The following is a 22,472-nucleotide window of genomic DNA, read 5'->3' on the forward strand; positions in this document are numbered from 1 at the left end:
TTAATTATCTCAATCGAAGAAAAAAAACAACAACAAATTATCTGGAAAACCCTCGACTCGACAAAAGATGGATCATCAGTAAATATATGAAACGAGCAACATAAAAATGGTGGGAAGTTCGAAACAAGGGGAACTTTTAATATAACCAAGTAGCGAATAGTATACGGTAATTTAGTCTTCATAAAACATGCACAATGTCGTTATACTTCACAGAATTCAAACATTCGACAATGTAGTGTGCGTAGAAGTGAGAGTAAATGGATAAGTGTGCGTGTTATATTTAAAATGCTTATAAATAATCTTAAATGTTTTACGTTCCTTATTTTATTTATTCCGCTGTTCAATTTTGGATTCGTCTTGTGTAAGTACATTTTTATTTTCGTTTAAATTTCATTCTTTTTACACCGTATTATAACCTAGTCATTTGCTTGCCTATACGTATAAAACACATGGAAAAGTGGAAAAGTTATTCTCAAATAACTTAGAGCACTTTAATAAGTTTTGTGTGTTGGTATTTAAAAATTATTTAGCTTTTTTTTTTGATTAGATCAAAATTCTTTATTCTTTATAGTTTATATTGTTGTGTTATTGAATGTGTACCTTGCATCATGAAAACATAAAGTTATGGTATAGAATCGTATTTTTCAAATCTGATTGTCAAAATTCGGCTTATTATTAATTTAAAAAAAAAATTAATGCTTATTCATTTTGTTGTTTCTTTTTTCATTGAACACTTGCATTTTTTTCAGAATCATTACTTTTCAATAAAGAAAAATTACTTCTCAAATACACACCTATTATACTTTGATTTGTATACAAGCACACGTGCTTGATTGTAGCGATGTGATTTTTTGTTTTGTTATCCGCAAAATCCAAGTACGCATTTATGCATTTATAGAATTTTTCTATAGAGCTTTTGTGATACGAAATTAACTCTGATAATATTATACAAATGATCAAGACGGATCATTTATTGATTTTAGAGATGAATTCAGAGATAAGTACATGTATGCATCACCATATTTGACAATTTTTCATTTCCACCGCAATTATTAAAACATTATAAAAAGAAAACAAAGCAAATTACCCTTTAGTTCTTTTATTCGCTTATCAGTATTTTTCAAGCCACACAATTCCGTAAGATTGATTAAGTAAGTATAACATTACACGGTGCAAAAAATGCTATTTAAATTAAACGATGGCAGACAATACATTAATTATAAAATATTCCGTGACTAAAATCATAAAAAATTAAACTAGGCAGGTACAGAATAATTACACGCCCAGATATGACATTTTAATTTAAATTTGAATTTATTTCAATTTCAGTTCGAGACGTACAAGTCGAGGAATATTTTTAAGCTTTTATCTTAAGCACATGCGAAAAAAAAAGAAATTTCTATTCTCATTTCATTTTTAATTTTCTCGTATAATGCGCGAAAACTATTTAAGAAGTAAACATACTTAAATATATGAAAGACAAACAGAACAACAAGATGTAATACTTGACACGATGATGAAAAGTTATTGTGATAATATAAAATTTTGTATTATAAACTTTCTTGACTTTTTGGATTAAAACAACTTAACAAAATTCGTGTTAAATTTTAGTATAATCTTTGGAAGGTGTGTTGTTAACACGAGCTCCTTTACAATAAATGATGATAAAATTCAGGTAGGCATATCCAACCTACGGAAATACATTATTACGGTTGATAATTATTTGTATCGAGGTTTTTAGGGCACGAAATTAAAAATAAAGATGCGGGTTAATCGAGGAAAAATAATTCTAGCGATGATGTTAATAAAGTTGCCTATCGTGTTCGCCGTAAATACATTAAGAAACGTGTAGATAAAATTGCATACTTGGTTTGCCGTGTAAATCCGATGTAACCGGAGTATTTATAATTTATTTTTTATGCACAGTAAAGATGGTATTATTTAAAACTCGCGGAGTTTATTTATTTAAAAATGTTTGAAATATTCATCCGATGTGATGGATGTAGCGTTTGCTGTATGTTAAATTATAGGTTAAGCGATTTTTATTTAGACCTTCCGTGAAAATAATTGAAAAAGCACAACCAACTTTAAACTTTGAACTGTATAATTTACATTTTTTTTTTAAGTTGTAGGCGTGAGGAGCCACCATTACAAATTACAAGTTTTGTTACTGTTTTAACGTAATAGCGTTATAGTGTGAGAAAAATGCTAGAATATTCTTCCAAGGGTTTTTCTCCCCCTCTGATTATTCTACTTTTAAATCTGTGTCATAAGTAAAGGATTTTTTTTCAGCATTGGTATTGATTTTGAGATTATTTTTTTCAGCTACGAATTATTTATTATTATTAGTTAACTATCTTAATCGATACCAATGATTTTATATTTTTTTATTACATTCGTAAATTTGTTTTTTTTTTTTTAACGTACAGGTAGGTTAATCATGCGGTTTTTTCCCTTCTAAATAATCAATCAAAAGAATCTACAATGTACTTTTACGGTCATCCTTTTGAAAATTTTCCATTACTCAGTGTCACTAGCATCTATCTGCATACGATAAGAAAATCGCCCATTTCAATAAGTTCGCCAACTTTTTTCACTAAGTAGTTTATTTTCTATCACTAGTCGATTGTTTACCTATTCCCCCAAAAAATATACGTACAGCGTGCAAAAAATTATCGAGTACCCCTGAGAAAGTTTTTTGTTAAAAATGTGGATTGGCAACGTGAAATAGATGAATATGATTGGTGGAATGTTATCACTCGAATCCAACAATCAACCACGTGTTATCATTATTGTTATTCACTGTGACCAACTGAAATATTCGACACAAAACTTTTTTTGCAGTAAATACTCATTGTTTCTGCCCCTCCCCCCTGTAATTGGAAAATGATGGTGTAATTCGCTGAATAAAATTTTTTGCATGTCGAAAATCGCTAAAAATAAGCCTAAAAACGTTACCATTATTGGCGTTTATAATTTGAAAATAAGTATCGTTAATACGAGAAGGGTCGAGGTGCAAATATAAATATTTGACATTTGAAAAGATAATCGGCCTATCGCGTTGAATTATTGATAGAAATGTCCAATTTTTCACCCGATCTTGATGTAATTCATTTATATCTACCATCGAAGTATATCAAGTGAGGCTGAAGTATCAGTATAGGGGTTTTTGAACTGTTAGAAATTGTGTTGATATACGTACTTATATTTGCAGGTGAAAAAAATACACCTGAAATATTTTTCATCGCTTCTACCTATACCTATAGGTACCTATTCGTATATTAATTAGATGTGAAGTTTTATGTACTCAACTAGTCGTCGAAATATAGCTAAAATTTATGAAATTTTATTTCGCAAAAATGATATAAATATGCGCACTTGCTATACACGTACGGATAGAAAGAGAATACCTATGCACCGGTATAGAGATATAGCCTGCAATAACGAACAATTTATTAAATTATTCAACTTTGATTGCGGATACAATAAGTATAATTATTATTATAAAATCTAAGAACCATTGCTTTAATAATTTAGCCGAAATATTTCCATAGCTTCGCCTTTTCCGTATAGAGCAATTATTATCAGTAACAGATAAAGAGCTGACAGTTGCACAGTAATTTTACAGAAGTACGATGTTAACCGTTACAACTTTATTTACAGTTTATTTCGACCGAGGTTGTGGCGGGGTGCTGGTAAATTGCGTGACCAAAAACAAAACCACATTAATTTTATGCTATATCTGTACATCTGAAAGGCTATTGTGATTCTATATCCCCTTTTAGGTGTTGAGATCCTGATAAAATTAATGGCGTTGTTTTAATAAATCAATGGTTACATCGGGTTATAGATAGAAAGGTTGCCGAATCAGTCAAATTTTTTCCCTACTTCTTTCTCTCTCATCTTCTATCCTGTGGCTCGAATCCATTAATGTTTTCCTTTGACAAGTTTTTTCTCCGTTACAAGGTCTTCGTACCGTAGTGCAAAATATGAATTTTTATTACGTAATATTTTGATTTCGAGATAATATCGTCCCCATTCTTCATACGTTCAACCAGAAATCGGATTCAGAGTAGAAGGAGCAATGAACAGACGTGGATTTAACTAAATACAAAATAACTATTTCATAAGTTTGTTGAAAAATTCCTCCATTTCCACATACTTACTTATTGAAGAAAGCGGGGACAAAATATAGTAATTTTCCAAAGCGCGAAAGGAAATTATGAAAAGAAAAATCCAAGGGGAATCAGAGATCCCGATTTTAATTTTGATTCGAACTAAATAATGTCTGATTACACATTTTCGTATTTACGGCAAACTGGTTATGCAAATATATTAACATACATTTATGCGAGTTGCGTTTGATTTAGAAATGGGTGTATGATGCTATACGTCAATTTAAACTGATATTTGGATATTTCAATACCTAACTCATTTCAACTGTAGGTATTTAAAATTTGCTGAAGCATCAAATTGAAAAGTAAATTAATTTTTTAAAAGAATATACTCAACACCGATTACGTCATACGTGAAATAACTTGAACATTAAATTTTTTGAAATTTGTTTCAGGCATTTTATTTTCAGAAATACCTAAATTTGGAAACTTGATGAAAAACGTTACCGTAACTGTGGGACGAGATACCGTCTTGACTTGCGTTGTAGAAAATTTATCAACTTTTAAAGTAAGATGTTGTTTAGATTTATCAGCGATCATTCTTAAAATTATAACGGCTTGATGATTTGTAAAGAACGTAGAACTACAGGTACCCACACCTAACGACACCATTCTTGCTTTTGATCATAAAATTTATACCTGTCCAAATAATTAACGTCTAAAAATTATGCCTTATTTGTTGAAACTAATTGCTTTGCCTCTATATTACCTTCATGTATATTTTTTAACTTTCAGGTAGCTTGGTTAAGAGTCGATACGCAAACCATTTTAACAATTCAAAATCACGTCATCACAAAAAATCATCGAATAGCGGTATCAAATAGTGACCAGCAAGTATGGAGATTGCACATAAAAGATGTACGAATCGGTGACAGGGGACCGTACATGTGTCAAATCAATACTGATCCGATGAAAAGCCAAACAGCATACATAGAAGTTGTTGGTAAAACTAATAGCGAGATTTATTAACTTTCATTGTTAACATGAGTCATTGTTATGCATATTTACCAGCGAAGTTGGCATCATTTAAAATGAATAAATTTGCAATAAGTAATAAATTAGAGATCTTTTGTTTTGATACGCGCGCACTTGGTTCGTGATAGATATATAATTTAGACGAAATAACCGCCAGCTATTGAACTCGCATTTTCCATTATTTGGGTGCCTATATACAGTTGACCACTTTATGGTATGTTGGATAGGCTACCATACCATACCATACCTTTTGGATGAATATTGAAAAATATAATATCTCATATTTGACCCGAAAATTATCAAGTTATTATTACCTTATAGACTGGCTAGTAATATTTTTGAAACTATTTGTTTTATTTATCTTTTGAAGCGCCTCCAGATATTTTGGATTATCCGACTAGTTCAGATGTGATAATTGGCGAAGGAAGCAACGTTACTTTACAATGTGCCGCCGATGGTTCCCCAACTCCACTGATTACTTGGAGACGTGAAGATGGGTCGGAAATATTCTTAGATCAAGTTCCTAATAAAGGTAAAACCGAGTACCTACTACATACATGTTTATAAGACTAATTAGTTCATTAAGAGTTTAATAAAATACCTGGTATGTACTTACCAATTATTTCACTTTTTTTTTTTTTTTTTTCTAATAAAAATTAAAATATCTCGTATGTACGTACTTACTTTGTACTTTTTATGTCCAGCATTTATTGTCAAGAATGATATGTTAACGTTATTGAGGGTGGACTGGAGGCATTCGGGAATATATTTATGTATAGCATCGAATGGAGTTCCACCAACAGTTAGTAAACGAATATCCGTACTTGTTCAGTGTGAGTTATTACAATATTACCTATATATGCTTTTTATTTCTTTCTCGAAATTTTCTGGATACCTCAATTTTCAATTCATTGGGAAATTTCACAGATGCACCAAAAATATATATTAGAAACCAACTGATCGGAAGTTACATCGGAAAATCATTGACTTTGGAATGTGAAACGGAGGCATATCCGAAACCAATTTATTACTGGACCTCAAGCAATGGACAGTTAATAACAGATGGTAATTGTTTTATACCTGTCATTTATATGTAGGTACCTACATATGTATGAACGTCTTATTGTGCCTATACCTACTCTTGTATTCATTATTCTTATTGAGTGTTTCAATTTTTAGGTGAAAAATACGAAACCGTTTTTCAGAATAACATGTATAGAATTAGCATGAAATTATTCATAAAAGAAGTGACGGAATCAAGTTTTGGTGTGTATCAATGTATATCAAAAAATCCACTAGGGACTTCCGAAGGGATCATCAAAGTCTATCGTGAGTAATTTCGAAATTACTGCTCTTATTATTCTTGTACCCAATCAAATGTTCCTTGTTAAAATTTTTCTAGCTTTAGAAGAAGGTTGGATTTGGAAATCTACAATAAAACCACATAGTTGTAAGTATTATGTAATGTTCGGTAGTTAACAAGCAATTTTCACTTCGACGATAAAGTTGGTGCAATGGGAAAATTTTGCATTTACGAATAAAAAATGACCAACACGACGTGTTTTAAATGAACAGTGTCCTCATAGATATGCATTTTTTTCCTGAAAAAACAACATTCGTAAAACTATATGCCTTATAGTACCTACGACGTTGTTTGTAAATGTGAGGTTGTTCTTGAAAATTACCTATACCTATTTTTGTTTTGTGTTGTGATAAAATGTTGAGCTCAGCGATGTGCAGAATTAATTTACCAAACATTTCTTCTGTATACCCTATTAAATTTAGCTATAACATCAAGTTTGTTTTCTTTTTACACGGATTTCGGTAGATTTTCGAGACTCTGCGTAAAAAAACAAACTTATTTATTTTTCTGAAAATTAATTAGTCAAATCATGTGTTTGTTTTCTTTGTGTCGCAGTTATCAATAACACCGTTGAAGCTTCCATTTCAGTTTCACAACCAATTTTCCGGCTAAATAGTATAATTTTATTTACCGGTGTATTTATTTCAATTAATTTGTTCATAATGAAACGATAACAGTGGATGAAAATGGAACTGTTTTCCATTCATTTGTCAAAAAGGAAATTTTGTATTTATTTTGTGTGTTTTAAGCTAAGCTAAAAACCTTTTACCAACTCAAAGGTACACCTCATTACGTATAATAAGGATTTTTTAAAGTAACTTTTTCAATGCCTACCTATTAAATTTGTATCTACGTATTTTGGGCTTCGATAAATAAATAAAATAATGACTAAATTTTAGGTATGTTTTAAAACTTGTATGACAATGTTTTTGTTTTTATGTTGTAAATATTTTTGTCGAGGTTTCTTTCTCATTAAAAATTGGTGACTGATATCTACGTGATTTATATTTCTGAAATAAAAACTGCGTGCTGAATCGAAATTTATTTATTCAATCCAAACTTACTTCTTTGTATGGGTGCTTTTTATTTGCACTACTTTTTAAAATACAATAATATAATTGTCTCATCTCAGCAGCGTATAGCGAAGAGTGGACATGAAGTACGAAATCTCATATTCATGTGCATAAAAGATCGAGCTGTACAGATTGGAATAAGCGAGGTTCAGGGGACTTTGAAATAGGGTTCCCTAAATTTGTGTATTGTATAACAAGTTACAAGAAACTGACAGTTCTATCCAGAGGAATTTTATTTTAGAGTAAAAAATTTGAAATTTTATCAAATAGGTAGGTAGCAGTCTAGCAGTGTAGTTACCAGTTACCACGTTACCAGGCTTCGCAAAGAGGGCTCGGATTTATTTATTATTTTTATATATTGGACTGTTGGAGCATGGAGGAAAGTTTCCGCAAGTTTTCCAAAATATAAATTAAATTTCTGGAAATTTATCATCCCTCCATCCGGCGTTCTGGCCAGATTCAATCTGTTACTATTAGAGCTCCGCGTGGTTAAATAAAAAACTTCCCAGATCAGAAAGAAGGATGAGTGATTTCATCCTTGGTGCTCGGTAGAATTTTTGCCTAGCAACCACACAAACACTTCTGATAACTGTGTCTTGTAGCGAAAATATCTGTAGGAAATAAGTTTTTTCTGTTGCCATTTTGATGATATTTACACTAAAATTTTTGATATCACATCTCTAGTGTTTAAAATTGTGTAAAATAATACGAAGCAAGTAATTATGGAATCAGTTTGTAGCTATTTGTAGTGTGTTTCTGTAACTTGACATAGCAACGCATGAAGCCGTAGTCATAGCCACGGAAAACGCCTCTTTCATCAACAAAAAGTAAAAAAGGTGAATATAAATTAATTTAACCATATTATATTTCATTGCACATTATTAACCATTCATTATATTGCAATTATTGATCTATTTAACTATACAAAGAGTATGGATAGGTTATAACCTATGCGACCTGTGGCAGCCAATTTTCTGTAGCCATAACCGATTTCAGTGTCATGGTCTATTCACCCAATATATTGATCAACTTCACGGATCATAATTATGCATAAGAAGCTCAGTGCAATTATCGATTCACTGCTACATATCAAGTTTCAAATTAACCATGGTATATTGCTTGCGTGAGAAGTATATCTATCATAATAATTGATAATGAAATTGCATTTTGGTGGTTTGATTTTTGATCATATGAAATTGTGAAATGAAAATGAGTTTATTTTCATTGAGGTACAAATTTTTGCTTGTTTACGGTAACGTAATTGTTACTTAATCTGAGAATAGTGTACAATCGGTACGTTCAGTTCCTTCTTAGCTGAATCCGAGGAGTTGCAATTCGGTAAACAAACGTTCGAATCGAAATTAACATCATTTTAATATCGCGCCTGTCATATATGATGAGTCATTATAAATCATCGTCGATTATTATTATTACAGATTACATTTGCAAATACGAGAGTATCACATGAAACTTGTCAAGAATGATGGCAACGTTTAGTGTCACTGAAAACACCAATCGAAATTCACCATCGCCGACGATGGCAACAGCTGGACAGCTGTTAACTACGGGTGGTACTGCAACCATAACCGTTGTAGCAAATGCATCCGGTCAGACCCTATTAGTTCAACCAACCACTATAGTAAATACATCACCACCAAGGCATACTATATTGAAACAAGTCAGCAAAATTGTAATCACATTTCATTTTTTATCGCTTCAGTGCTTTCGGGAAAGAGAAATCTAATATATTTTATTGTTGTTTAGTAGACCAATGATCCATCGTCGCCAAAATTAGAAACCGACGATGTAATTACAGAAACAAGTGAAGATCGAGTTATCGAAAGAGGGACCAGAACTATCGTTGAAAATGCTCATTACATTACTGTTCCTGGTAAATATTTTATCTATGTTTAAATCTATTGTATAGCCTAAGGATGTTATTTAATCAAATGATAAATGTTTTCATGCCTGCAATAGAAGGTACGACAGCAGCTAGATCATATACCTCATTAACTCCAGTTACTCCGTCGATAGGTAAGAGTGGATTTTGAGGAATTAGTTTGAAATTAAATGCGTTGTAAAGAGATGAATGCTAGAAAACTGTACGAATAGATGCTTGCATGTAATTTTAATTGCATGTTGAAGCGTATTATTTTTTTTCAGAAATATTGCACTAGTAGTAACTATTCTCGTTTACTTAAATTTATTTTCCTTTGAGAACACAAAATGTAAGGTTCTAGTTGCCAGTGTTTTGAAATGTTTCTTGTCCCATGTATTTCTGTGGTTGCATTTCATGCCATCTTACGTTATTTATTTGTTGTAGATACATATTTGTTCTCATTTTAATTTAAACTAATAAAATATCAATTATAATTGTGCTTTTTCAGTACCAGAAACTGAAACTGTTGGTACTAATGGAGTATCTCACTCGACTTATGTCCAGTACGTGGATGGTACATCAGACCAAGCAATCTATACAACTAATGGACAAATGTAAGTAATGAGCTATCTTTACGTGTAGGTTCAAATCTCAGCAGATCTTACGACATATGCGGTGAATTTCAGGGCTTATCCTGTTTATACTGTCAATGATTCCGGAACAACAATGTACTCTCCATCTTCTGGTCAATATTATCAAACAAATAATGGTAGTCCGGTAGCATATTCTCAAGTAATTAGAGTACGTTGAAATTATTTTCATGTCATGAACTCCGTACATCTAGAAGTATACTTTTTATATGATTTATTTCTAACATTATTTTCAGGTTGCTAATAATATTAACCAAGGTAATAATCAATCGCAAATCATCAACAATGGCCCGTATCTGATACAACAAAACGTCGACAGTGATCATACTATTATTACTACCACCACTGCGAGGAATACATCTACTTCTGTGAGTTTCGATATTGTATCATTTTTAATTTTTTATCATATTATTTTAGTTGTACTGTATGATTGAGTTTGATTATTTACGAATTTCCTTTTTCTAGGATGTGACATATTTGGTGAACTCAACTAGTACAATTAATAATACGAATAATAACGTAGTCGTGTCTGCTCCTAGTACGTCAAATGAAACTGTGGCCAATAACAATAATTCACAGCATTCTGTCGACACAGCCAGCAACATCAATCATATCCCTCGAGTATCTCCAGTCACTGTAAGTTTCTGAAAAATGTAAAACTCGAGATGTATCTCTCGCATTTTAATTTTAGAAATATGCTTAGATGTTTTGATATTATTTTCAATTTTCCTTACTCTAACGATTCTTGTGCCTATGTGAATATATATGGTTTTTGAGCTGATATGTAAATTTTTGTGCAGGTACAATGGCTATTAGATAATTACGAAACAGCGGATGGAGTATCGCTACCTCGCTCAACTTTATATTATTATTATATGCACCATTGCAACGAAAGTAAAATAGATCCTGTGAATGCTGCATCGTTTGGCAAATTGATTAGATCTGTATTCATAGGATTAAGAACCAGGCGTTTAGGAACGAGGTGACTTATTGTTTCATTAAATTAATCGTTATTTTTTATCAATCTAACTCAAAAATCGTTCGATGTCATTTTCAGAGGTAATTCCAAGTACCATTATTATGGCATACGTTTGAAACCAGACTCTCCTTTGAATAATCTATCAGTGAATGAAGAGAATGGTACATTCACTAATCGAACTACGAACGGTAACGCTTGCCAAACTCAGAAACGTTTTAGATCCAGTAAACCTGAAACAAATGATACTCAATATAATACTGAACAAAATCATTCCACTTCATCTTATCAGTCAGTGTCATCTCCTGAGGTAGAATATTCGTGTACTAGATTAATACACTCACGTACATAATATCTCATACCTACGATTTGTAATATTTTTACTTCATTGTTGCAGTCTCAACACAATCAATTCTTGGGAGATGGCACTTCAGCGATTCCAGATTTTCCAGAGATTATTTTCAATAACGGAACATTACCGGAAGATTGTTCGTTGGATGATGTAGATACTTTTCGAAGCATTTATCGAGAACATTGCGAAATGTTCTTACATGCTATCGAAAATCTAGAGTTTTCGACTATCGAATCTTTGTGGCGAGAGTTTTGGCGCTGTCAAGATAGTTTGGATGATTGCGAAGAAGAAAGATATTTATCGAAGTGCGTTTCTATAAAGTGTTTAGATTTCTGTAAAATTTCTCAAGTTTATTATTGTTTTTGTTTTCTTTTATTTCAACAGAACAAAACTGTATCAGCTGTCGAAATGTCCGGAAGTTCAGGATTTCGTTCGTTATGTCGACTATCGCTTTTATCAGAATCTAGTCACTGTTCTAGTCCCCGATGTTTTACGATCGATCCCAAGTATATATTGACATTTCTGTTCTGTTACAGTGTCAGAGCTGAGATTACTACGACGAAAATATTTACCTGTTTTTTTTTTTCAATTTCTATGTAGGTTCCTTAACTCAGTCCATCCGTAATTTTGCCAAAAGTTTAGAAACATGGTTGTCATCTGCCATGGTCGACTGTCCTCGAGAAATAACCGTTATCAAGGTAAGTAGTGAAAAACGTAGATTATTCGTCGCCGATTTGGTCCTAGTGATTTTTACCATATTTTGATGTTCACAGTCAAATACGGTCAGTGCGTTTTCGCAAACGCTTCGACGTTACACATCTCTGAATCACTTAGCTCAAGCTGCTGGAGCCGTTTTACAAAATTCCGCCCAAATAAATCAAATGTTGACTGATTTAAATCGCGTTGATTTTCACAACGTCCAAGAACAGGTAAGAAAGCAAATCGTAGGTATTCGAACGAAACATCAGATTTTTTACGAATGTTTTTTGAACTAGGCGTCCTGGGTCTCCCAATGTGATACTGACCTGGTTCGACGATTAGAGGAAGATTTCAAGATCACTTTACAGCAACAAAATTCTCTGGAAGAATGGGCTAATTGGTTGAAAAGTGTCGTCGACGAAGTATTAAAACCATATGTTGGTAAAAAGTCGTACATCAAAGCAGCACGTCAGTTTTTATTGAAATGGTCATTTTATAGGTGAGCTGTTCATTTTAAACTTGAAGAAAAATTAATCCTGGGAACATGTATTGATTTATAAATGTGTCTTTTCCTTAGTTCCATGGTTATTCGTGATTTGACTTTGAGAAGTGCCTCTAGTTTCGGTTCGTTTCATTTGATAAGATTATTGTACGATGAATATATGTTCTATGTGATTGAACATCTTGTTGCCAAAGCTACCGGCGAGACTCCGATGGCCGTTATGGGAGAAGTAAGTTCGTAAAAATTACCTAAGCGCTACTTGATCGCAGAACTCTTCATGTGTATCAAATCAAGTTTGAAAATTATTTTTCGCCGATGTGCTGCTGTGTTTCATTTTTTCAAATTATTCGAATACCTGATAAATTTGATACTGAATTTGAGGGCGTAAAAAATTGAGATTTGTGATTTCTTTTTAAAAAAATTTTTCAAACCATTTCATTAGAACAGAAGAATGCCCGATCTTGTAGTCTTTTCCTTAGTAATTCCGAGTACTTACACATTTTCAACATTCGTAGTCTTTTTTACAGAAATATCCAACGACGACTTCGGAATACATCAACTTTGATGTTATTAATGATAATTCAGACCGTGATAATGGCTCGATTACTATCGAAACATTAGACAGCGATTCGTCTAATTTATTGCTCGCTTCTAACGATATTATGGAGTAAGGATCGCCCAAAAGGATGAAATTAAAATGGTGAATGTGAACGTACCGTGTAGCTATAATTTCCATAGTAAGTTTCTTCTTCACTTTGTTTCGAGATGTGGCTTTAAGGCCAAATAAGAGCGTTTAGCTTTAGTTCCTTGTCGTTCTTTTCGCTGTAAGGGAAGGCTAATTTTTTTTTAATCAACGCGATTTAGTTTTTAAAACGCGTTATTTTATAATATTTATTTATTTTTTGTAACCAAATTATTTGAATGTTCGATGTGATTTCAAGTTTTCCTGATGCCATGTTTTTTCGAGTTATATGTGTGCTATCTGGTCTTATTTAAATGCCATGTAACGTGGAACTTAGTTAATTGGCATACTTTTTTCTCGGTAAAGATTGCTTCTCAAACGTGATTTCAAGTCAGTTTTAAATGGTATATTAACGAATTAGTTATAATTAATGTGTGCGTGTGTTTGTATTCGAGTTTAATTTGCTTAGGTTTTTTTACTCGTAATAAGTATAATGAAATTTTACCGATTTTTTTTTTTTGCGATGACATGATAGTTCATGGTTTTAACTCTTTTACATTTTACCCGATTTTAATTTTTATTCTGATTAAATTCTTACAGGGTTGTTAAACGATTCGAATGTTGACTATACTTTCTTATCATGCATACTTGAAATTCAATTATTGTTCTATTTTATTATGGTATAAGTATAATACGAGCAAGTACCTATACCTACGGTACGTTTAGGTTCAATGCATAAAGTTATTTCGATGTAGACAATAATCCAAGTCGAAGGAAACATTTATAAGGGTTGTACCTATTGTTGATATTTATACATATTTTGAAAACGCCTGTTTTAATCTTTAAGACTTGTGTTTGACAATTGTATATTCTTATCAAGTTTCCTCGCATATTACGTACAGAATCATGTTTCGCATGTGTATTAACATTATTATTTTAAGCCATAAAGAAATAATAGTACTTATATGTGTGCTATGTTTTTTTTTTAATTTCACCGCTTTTTTGTGTGCTATCGTTTGCGTGTACCTTAAACTTATTTATTTATTTTTTTTACATTTATCACGTTTACACCCAATAATTCACTTTTGTGTTTTTGCGTTTTATACTACCTAGTACCTACAATTTGGTTTTTTCCCCTCTTTTTTTTTTTTGATCTCGTGTTTTGATTTTATTTTTTCTGCATTGTTTGACGTTCTCTACACGATTTTTATTATTAATTGTATCAACAAAATGGTAAATAAACAAACGAACAATGAAAGTATTGTTTATTCATGTAAAACTACTCCATGAATAATATTTTCTTTGCGTATGAGAGAATTATTGTTTGTCATTCGAACCAGCCGAGCGAATAAGTTATACTTTAACGACCGCTTTTCCGATATTTCCACCTTCTAACATATCTATAAATGCTTCGGGTAGTTTTTCGAATCCTTCGAAGACTTTTTCACGATATTTTAACCAGCCCTGTAAAGAAAACATATCAAGATAGAATTCAGTCAACTTTTTTTCTGTTTCAAAAGATGTGTTGGTGTTGACCTCTTTGATCCATGTAAGATTTTGCTGAATTCCTTCGAGAAATCTGTCCGACCATTTCCATACGAGGAATCCTTGCACTGATAATTGCTTCATTACGATTGCAGGTTGAAGTACCGATGCTGTAATAAAAAAATGTAACTGGTTTTTGTACATATGATCTATGCATTATATTTGTTGTTGAATAGAATCTGCATTTTCAAAGTACCATACATTTTGCAATCAATAAGAAGCGATATTGTGAGTTACTTGAATAGGCACTGCATAAAATAAACTTCGAACTTGGAATTATTAATATTTTTGAGAACTTATAACAGGGGAGGGGTAAAACTTCTATCATAAAATTACACCTGTTCATTTGCAAAAAAAAAAAAGAAAAACTAAGTTCAATATCCACTTATCCAGTCAACGTTTTTCGATAGAGGTTTCTTAAATCAAATTTTTTTTATACCGTTTTAATTTTTGTTCCTAACCTAAAGAAGGTTTGAAAATAATATTACCAAGTTCATTTAGTCATACCTTTGGGTAAACTTTTTGCGTCAGCATTATAAGATGAAATTGAGCCGCACACTGAGACACGTCCATTAGTTTTCATTTGATACATAACGATACTACTGATTTCTCCTCCCACCTGATGGAAAATAAAATCGTTAAAATAAATGCATTTCATCTTGAATCTTACCATTCACGAGTTGAAGATCTATTATAAGAAAGAGAAGCATTTTTATACTGTACCTATCTAATGAAGGAAACAAATACTGCCAAAGTAATTGATGTAGGCGTTAAAAACAAATTATCTCAAATTCATCCATTGATAAAATTAACTAGAAAAATTTTTTTTGTTCACGCTTCGCAGGTCGTGTTATTAAAAATTGATAATATAAGTATTTAATGAAGGAAACAAATACCTGGACCTACTAATAACTAATCATGGTAGCACAAATAGGTAAGGTACCTAATTCGTGTAAACGTTAAAAACAAATTATCTAATCCACCCAGTAATAAGTCATCGGAAAATTACCAGCATTGTCTATGTTCAAAGGCACTACCTACTAAAAATTTAACAAAAAATTTCCATCTTAATTTTTTCAAGAATTGATCCAAAAATACAAAAAGATGCCTGAAATAATTATTTTTTCGTCATGAAAAGCGAAGGTTAAAAAGTTTTCTCGTTTGAACTCATATAAACTGGAAATCAAATATGAACTTACATAAATTACTTTACTTAATTACATCGAGTCATCGACGCGACGCGTCTCTGGTACGAGTAATTTTTGAAAATAGCAACATAATTAACAACTTACGTTATCGAAATAGCAGTCAACTCCTTGAGGAGCTATTTTTGCTAGTGAGGATGCGATTTCGACTTTTTTATAATTGAAGGCGGCGTCTAGCTTCAAATCGTTGAGCAAATAGTTTACTTTTTCATCAGTGCCAGCAAACCCAATCACGATACAACCTGTAATTAAATTTTTCATCAATTAGATTGACAGGTAAACGAATTGGTAAATCGACATCAAAATACTCTATGGTTTTTTTTACGACCACACAGTCGTTTTGATCTGGAATATTTCTCCAATGAATACCGGTTTGGTTAAGGTATAAATTTCAAGTACGAGTGCAAATGTAGGACTTTCACAATAAGCGTGTGAAAAATGTCGAGATCACGAAATAACTTATCGCTACGTATATTTGACTCGTACCGATATGTTTGGCGATTTGAGCTACATGACTGCCTACCGCGCCTGCTGCACCACTTACGACAACTATTTCTCCTGGCTGAGGTTTACAAACTTCTAAAAATCCGAAGAGCGCAGTGTTTCTGTAAATAGGTAAAACAAAAGCTTATTTTAAGATTTATGAAGTTTCGATCGAATTCTATGAAAAAAAATAGTCATCATGATTCATGGATGTAGGCTATGCTTAAGAGACGAATAAAATAATGTAACTTCGAACTGGTTCTATTTTTTTTTTGTCTACTTGAATATCTTCAAATACGATTCCAGACTTTGAAAAAAAAAATCGTATAATTAATTACATCGTGTTAAAAGAACGAGTAATGCACCTATATACGAGATATTCCAAGCTGGAACCGGTTTAATATATAAGTGAACACGATGATAACTAAGGTGAACATTAAAGATGACCTTATTTTCGTATAATGAGCTTCGCAATATCAACAATCAATGCTTCGATAAAGTACCTATGTAAAAAATTGATTGTTTCAAAAAATAACCTTGCAAAAATTTTAAAAATTGACTAAAAATTCAAAATATATCGAGTTGAATGGGTGTTTTTTGGTAGTATGGTATCCTATCTAGGTATCTTCTTCGCATTTAAAAAATAATTGTATAATTGACCAAGCCGAAGCCTATGTTATTCAACCTAGATACCGGTTATGTTAAATTGATATTCATTACTATTACTCTCAAAATAAAAATAATTAATCTTGTATAATAATTGAAACGTTACGTTTAATGTTTAAACTTGATTTGAAACAAAAATACACTGACGTCCATGACCTTGAACCGGAGTGAGTAAATTAAACCATAGGTAATTCGATTTTTTTTTTCAAATAGAAATTCTTACCCGGGCATTCCTAATATGCCTAATCCTAGAGAAGGCGACAAGTTGCCGATATCTGGTAATTTATAAGGTGCCGGATTTCCAGTAGTTTTATGAAAAGTATCTGGAGATATTATTGATACAGTTTGCCACCCGAAATTGCCGACGATTAGATCATTCACATTGTAGTTGGGGTTTTTGCTCTCGAGAACTCTATAGGTACGTACGAAATCGAGCAGATTAGATAATTGTATTTCTATGTGTGAAATGTCCTCTTTCGGTGACTATTTCATCTCAGACGTACATACTTGGCTACTTGACCTCCGATAACTTTTTCACCGGCTGGCATTCGAACTGAATATGCCCTGAAAAATAAACGACCATAAAGTAAAAATATTTTGACGATGATGCTTATATCATGCGCTTATCTGAGAGAAAAAATTCTTATCTCTCAAGACATATGTGTAATTTTAATTGTCAATACTTTTCTAACCTTATGTAGGGATCCACGCTAATCCATATCGCTTCTGTAAGAATTTCTATGAAAAAAAAAAAAAAAAATGAAAGTACAGATACATTTAATTGAAGTCTTAAGTAATTTATCGCGAAAACTCAATTTTTAAGTCTGCGAAATAATAAACAAACTGGTTTAAATAAAAGTGTTTAATTAACGTCAAACAAGTTTTCGTGCAATGTTTTCCGTTGTAAAAATTTTTTCATACGAAAGTAAGAAAATACTTATACATTTGAAAACATTTCACGAAAAATAGGCTATTGAAAAATAAATTTGTCGATGTGAAAAAAATCATAGCTTAAAATTACCTCCGTCTTTTAAAGATGGTAAAGTTTCTTCCACGATGGAAAAGTCTGATAATTTTGGCAAACCATCGAAGTGTTTGACCATAATGAACTTTTTTGTGCTAACCATGGTTTCAGCTGTACCTAAAATACATCCATTAAACATGATCATTCCACGTGTTTATTTATAATCATCATCATCGTCTAATTTTCATAATTATTACAGGTACCTAGGTTCATAAATACATATATAGGAAAAGAATGGAAAACCTTTTTTATTCATGTAAGTATACTTCCTAGAAAATATTTACTGCTTAGTTTATTTTTTAAGAACACTTACCTGAACGATGAAATTAAAAACTGATCGTATAAAAAAACATTACAATAAAAAAATGACTCGAAAATGAATTTTTGAGGATTTATGTACGTGTTTTCAACGAACAAACTTGTTACAAATAGGATGCAAACGTTATGCACGATTGTCTTACGGTACCACCGAACATGAAATAATTTACATTTGATAACGAGGTGTGCCTCGAGCAAATGAATTCTTCACCATTCCCCTTCCACCATCAATGGATTACTTTTACCTACCAATCCGAGAGTCCGGAATAGGGATAATTATTTGTCTCATAAAGAAAAGCAATCTTTTCTTCCTTTTATTTTTATGTGTACCTAGATGCTAATTAAAATCAAAATCCACGATTTTCTGTTTTATTCGTCAGTGCATCATAATTATTATTCTGCCATTGTGATGTGATCAACAAGTATTCGTACTGTTGAACCCAATCGCATTAGATATAAATAAAAAATAACACTTGAAAATGTAAGCATTATTGTATTCTTACTTGTTTTTTTTTCTAGTGAACTTTGGACCTTCTGAAGATTTGGGTATTTTGAGTCAGTTTTATATAAATTTCACCATCAAATATTTGAATAGTCTCGAATCAAAAATCTACAAAAAAATGATAAAACGTAGTAAAAATTTTATTACAAAAAATAATTATCACAAAACGAAATTACTACTAAATAAAACGTAATGATATTTCTCGGGGGGAAAAATGCAATTTTCAAATGTATACGTACGATTTCAGTAGTATTTAATGCATTTTAAAGATAATTATCACAACACATACATTTTTGAAAATAAAAACGAAACATCTTAATAAAACAAAAAAGAACGTTTAGATTAAAATATAAGAACATAATTAGCAATATTGAAAAAAGTTTGCCATAGCATATGTAACATACTAAAATAAGAGTAAATTAAACATTAAAATAATTCAGTTCATATAAAAAAAAATCTTTGATAAATTGAAATTAATGAAGAAGTAAATCGAAAGTAGAAAAATATGATCACTTGAAAGTGAATCATGCAGAAAGATATTTTTAAAAAATACACAAAAATGGATTAAAATTAACAAGTTATTTAAATTGAATGAGTGTTGAAAATTGATCGATCAAGTATAACAAATAAAATAAAATTTATACAAATGACAGAAAATAATTTTACAAATTTAAAAAAAAATCAAGGTAGTTATACGAAGTTTAAATAACATTAGTATAAACCACTTTGTAAGCTATACTAACTACCTCAATTGTTAACGAAAAACATACAGTTATTTACCGATTTACTTATTAAACGATATTGTAATTCAATTAAATCTTTCGTCACCAAAATGAACTGAAATATTTCAATATTAAAAAAAAAAGAAACGTAAAAAAATGAATATGTCAAAATCACGTAAATCGTATTCAACTAAATAGTTATATTATTTAAACCTTGTTAATGAACGTTTTTTCGAAATTATAATTAAAACTATCATAATAGTACGTCTTCGAATTACACGGAGGAAAATAATATAAAAATAAATCATAAAAGGTTGTTGGATCCAAAAATGTATGCATAAAAAAATAATAATAATAATACGAATAGTATAACAGAAAACATTAAACTTTTTCAACAAATATTTTAGGAATATTATCGGCGCAAATCACAGGTGAATGATTACTATCCATCAAAGAGGATAATTTAACGTGTTGAGCGTAAAAATCGGTTTTTACTTTCCATGAAAATATTTGCTGTTGCAACGATTCCGATATGACTCTGGTTCTCTGCAGTATGGATTTTATATTCGGTCTCTGGTCCGGATCCGGATGCAGCATACTTCTGATAATTTGGTTAAAGGTAGAACTGTACTTATTTAAATAAGCAATATCGCCGCTTCGCAATCGTTGCCATTCGTCTCCATTTTTAGGTAACGGTCCTCCTCCGGCAGCTTCGTATAAAGTCATACCGAACGAAAATACATCGGCTTTCTGCAAACTACTGTAATCTTCGTTGAGTAATTCTTTGGGCATGTATCTGCAGTCTCCATCGATAACATCGTAGGGTTCGTCAACGACAATTACATGTCCTAGGTCGCCAATTTTATAAACTAGATCGATATCATCGCGATCCACGTCGTCCAATTCTTCATCAGATGATAGTAACGTGTCGATTTTATGTATAAATATATTCGAAGGTTTAATATCCATGTGCGCTAAATGAAGCGAGTGTATGTGTTTCAAACCTTTGGCAATATGGTTCGTTAAACGTCTCAGTCCGCATTCGGTGAATTCTTTCTTCTGCTCGTTGATCGCCGATTCTAGACTGCCACCGTTACAATATTCGGTTTGTATATAAAGATGGCCGTTTTCTATCCACGACGAATAATAAGAGACGATATGTAGATGCGATTTCAGAGCGGCGTGAGCGAATACTTCTTTTCTGGCCAGATGTTCGGCGTTGGTACCGGCTACCTGGATGGCTGATCTTTTAATAGCATACTCCATACCGTCTAAATAATTGACACATTTATACACATCGCCGAATGTACCAGATGCAATAAATGACTCTACTTTGAATTCTTCGGCAAATCTGGATGTTTCCAAATCACTCAAACTAATACCATTTATGCTCTTATCACTAACATCGTCCGAACCATTTTTACTGGTATTTTGAATGGAATCTTCGCAATAACTGCCGCTAAGCCATTCTTGGAACGCTTTTCTATGCTTTTGACGGCGTTTCTGGTTTTCCGAAATTAGAACGCGACCGGACGGGGTAAATGGATTGACTGGTGCTGCGTTCAACGATCGCGATAACAGGTGAGAAGTATTGGCTGGTGATGTTTTGAATCGTAGGAGTCTAGGATTAGCCCTAGGTGTAGCTGTGGTCGCCGTTAAAGATGTATCTTTAGAAGGTGGCGTTGTTCGACCAGTAAATGGTGTGGACGAATCGAACACTTTCAACGATTTAGCTTTTTTAAACGGTGGCGATTCGGAATCGGCTGACTTAGAAATATCACACATATTAACGTTATTTTCGTCGCTAATCGCATTACCCATATTCTCGTCCAGTATCATACTATTCTCGTAATCAAATGATAAGCGGCGTTGGACAGCTGCTAATCTTTCTTGAAACGCATCCGATGTTTCATCTTCGGCTTCCGCTTCATCGAGAAACAGTCTTTTGGGTATGGGTGAAATGTTCAATCGTTTGCCTTTAACGAATTTCGGGAACGGAGAATCAATTTCCATATCTTACAACGACGAGTAACACTTCACTGATGAAAAAACATAATCCGATGGAAGAAATATGTTCGCGTCGGGAACAGATCACAATTATTAGTACATTGATCGCGCAAAACGCTAATTAAATATAAAACGCACAAGATTAGTCAATTAATTATACGTAATTAATTAGACATTATTGAAAAAAATAGTATTACAAAATCGAAAAAATGCTTGAAAAATATCAACAACAAACAAAACGTGACATCATTGGAGATACCGATGCGTCATTCGTCATCGAAGCGCGCCATTTTCTTAACGGAACGAACTCGTTGGAAATGATTCTTCAACTTTTTTTCTGTGCTATTTATTATCACGTGTTTACAAGTAGGTAGGTATTTTTGAAAATACCTATTTTGCAGATTTTTATTTTTTTTTACATTTTAAAATTTCAAAAATTTCAAATTTGATTAGCAGATCGACGCTTAAATACGAGTAATTCAACGATTTTAAAAGTTATTTTCATTGGTTTTGCTGGGGAAATGAACATCAAAATTCGTCAGTCAAAAATGTCAAATTTTATGATGTTCTCACTTCTCAGAGTTGAATAATTAGGGGTGTTCGAGCGCTCTCCATCTCCAGCAAAAATGTTTTTTTTACATTTTTTGTAAAATTGCATTACATTACAGCAGTCG

The 22,472-nt window shown here is 32.0% G+C and overlaps 4 protein-coding genes across 7 annotated transcripts; 2 read left to right on the top strand and 2 right to left on the bottom strand.

Annotated features, from left to right (window-relative positions):
* Window positions 1–131: 131 nt before the first annotated feature.
* Window positions 132–7,547, top strand: LOC135840749 (neurotrimin-like). 2 transcript variants are annotated; one of them, XM_065357415.1, is made up of 9 exons: window positions 133–361; window positions 4,571–4,683; window positions 4,911–5,118; window positions 5,521–5,682; window positions 5,855–5,983; window positions 6,078–6,215; window positions 6,330–6,479; window positions 6,553–6,600; window positions 7,069–7,547. In XM_065357415.1, the coding sequence occupies exons 1-9, from the start codon at window positions 286–288 to the stop codon at window positions 7,185–7,187; spliced, it is 1,143 nt and encodes a 380-aa protein (XP_065213487.1). In that variant the 5' UTR covers window positions 133–285; the 3' UTR covers window positions 7,188–7,547. The 2 variants fall into 2 exon arrangements, with proteins under 2 accessions (XP_065213488.1, XP_065213487.1); XM_065357416.1 differs by lacking the exon at window positions 6,553–6,600 and having other exon boundaries at window positions 132–361.
* Window positions 7,548–8,154: 607 nt separating this feature from the next.
* LOC135841855 (DNA-binding protein RFX2-like) lies at window positions 8,155–13,494 on the top strand. The gene is made up of 17 exons (XM_065359060.1): window positions 8,155–8,422; window positions 9,023–9,276; window positions 9,354–9,477; window positions 9,564–9,620; window positions 9,974–10,079; window positions 10,152–10,266; window positions 10,352–10,483; window positions 10,581–10,751; window positions 10,916–11,097; window positions 11,173–11,401; window positions 11,489–11,748; window positions 11,828–11,949; window positions 12,044–12,141; window positions 12,217–12,372; window positions 12,439–12,641; window positions 12,720–12,873; window positions 13,160–13,494. The coding sequence occupies exons 2-17, from the start codon at window positions 9,067–9,069 to the stop codon at window positions 13,313–13,315; spliced, it is 2,475 nt and encodes an 824-aa protein (XP_065215132.1). The 5' UTR covers window positions 8,155–8,422; window positions 9,023–9,066; the 3' UTR covers window positions 13,316–13,494.
* Window positions 13,495–14,574: 1,080 nt separating this feature from the next.
* On the bottom strand, window positions 14,575–18,747 carry LOC135841857 (prostaglandin reductase 1-like). Of its 3 annotated transcripts, none has more exons than XM_065359064.1 (10): window positions 18,563–18,747; window positions 18,247–18,360; window positions 17,918–17,963; window positions 17,733–17,789; window positions 17,449–17,637; window positions 16,563–16,681; window positions 16,164–16,318; window positions 15,379–15,490; window positions 14,863–14,981; window positions 14,575–14,790 (listed from the first exon to the last, which is right to left on the bottom strand). In XM_065359064.1, the coding sequence occupies exons 2-10, from the start codon at window positions 18,350–18,352 to the stop codon at window positions 14,680–14,682; spliced, it is 1,014 nt and encodes a 337-aa protein (XP_065215136.1). In that variant the 5' UTR covers window positions 18,353–18,360; window positions 18,563–18,747; the 3' UTR covers window positions 14,575–14,679. The 3 variants fall into 3 exon arrangements, with proteins under 3 accessions (XP_065215136.1, XP_065215135.1, XP_065215134.1); XM_065359063.1 differs by having other exon boundaries at window positions 18,247–18,366; XM_065359062.1 differs by lacking the exon at window positions 18,563–18,747 and having other exon boundaries at window positions 18,247–18,409.
* A 444-nt stretch (window positions 18,748–19,191) lies between these two features.
* On the bottom strand, window positions 19,192–22,060 carry Wee1 (Wee1 kinase). The gene has a single exon (XM_065359061.1). It carries the CDS (start codon window positions 21,802–21,804, stop codon window positions 20,173–20,175), a length of 1,632 nt encoding a protein of 543 aa, XP_065215133.1. The 5' UTR covers window positions 21,805–22,060; the 3' UTR covers window positions 19,192–20,172.
* Window positions 22,061–22,472: the final 412 nt, after the last annotated feature.

This window comes from Planococcus citri, chromosome 3, assembly GCF_950023065.1.
Source record: "Planococcus citri chromosome 3, ihPlaCitr1.1, whole genome shotgun sequence".
NCBI lineage: Eukaryota > Metazoa > Arthropoda > Insecta > Hemiptera > Pseudococcidae > Planococcus > Planococcus citri.

Bases quoted from the DNA above. Each gene is read 5' to 3' on its own strand.
- LOC135840749 (XM_065357415.1), top strand. From the start codon at position 286: ATGCTTATAAATAATCTTAAATGTTTTACGTTCCTTATTTTATTTATT. The intron at 5,119-5,520 runs GTAAAACTAATA...TATCTTTTGAAG, and splicing joins AGCATACATAGAAGTTGTTG to CGCCTCCAGATATTTTGGAT. The intron at 6,480-6,552 runs GTGAGTAATTTC...AAATTTTTCTAG, and splicing joins AGGGATCATCAAAGTCTATC to CTTTAGAAGAAGGTTGGATT.
- LOC135841855 (XM_065359060.1), top strand. From the start codon at position 9,067: ATGATGGCAACGTTTAGTGTCACTGAAAACACCAATCGAAATTCACCA. The intron at 11,402-11,488 runs GTAGAATATTCG...TCATTGTTGCAG, and splicing joins AGTCAGTGTCATCTCCTGAG to TCTCAACACAATCAATTCTT. The intron at 11,950-12,043 runs GTATATATTGAC...ATTTCTATGTAG, and splicing joins TGTTTTACGATCGATCCCAA to GTTCCTTAACTCAGTCCATC.
- LOC135841857 (XM_065359062.1), bottom strand. From the start codon at position 18,394: ATGATCATGTTTAATGGATGTATTTTAGGTACAGCTGAAACCATGGTT. The intron at 17,790-17,917 runs GTTAGAAAAGTA...TTTATTTTTCAG, and splicing joins AGCGTGGATCCCTACATAAG to GGCATATTCAGTTCGAATGC. The intron at 15,491-16,163 runs GTAAGTTGTTAA...ATTTTCCATCAG, and splicing joins TTGACTGCTATTTCGATAAC to GTGGGAGGAGAAATCAGTAG.
- Wee1 (XM_065359061.1), bottom strand. From the start codon at position 21,804: ATGGAAATTGATTCTCCGTTCCCGAAATTCGTTAAAGGCAAACGATTG.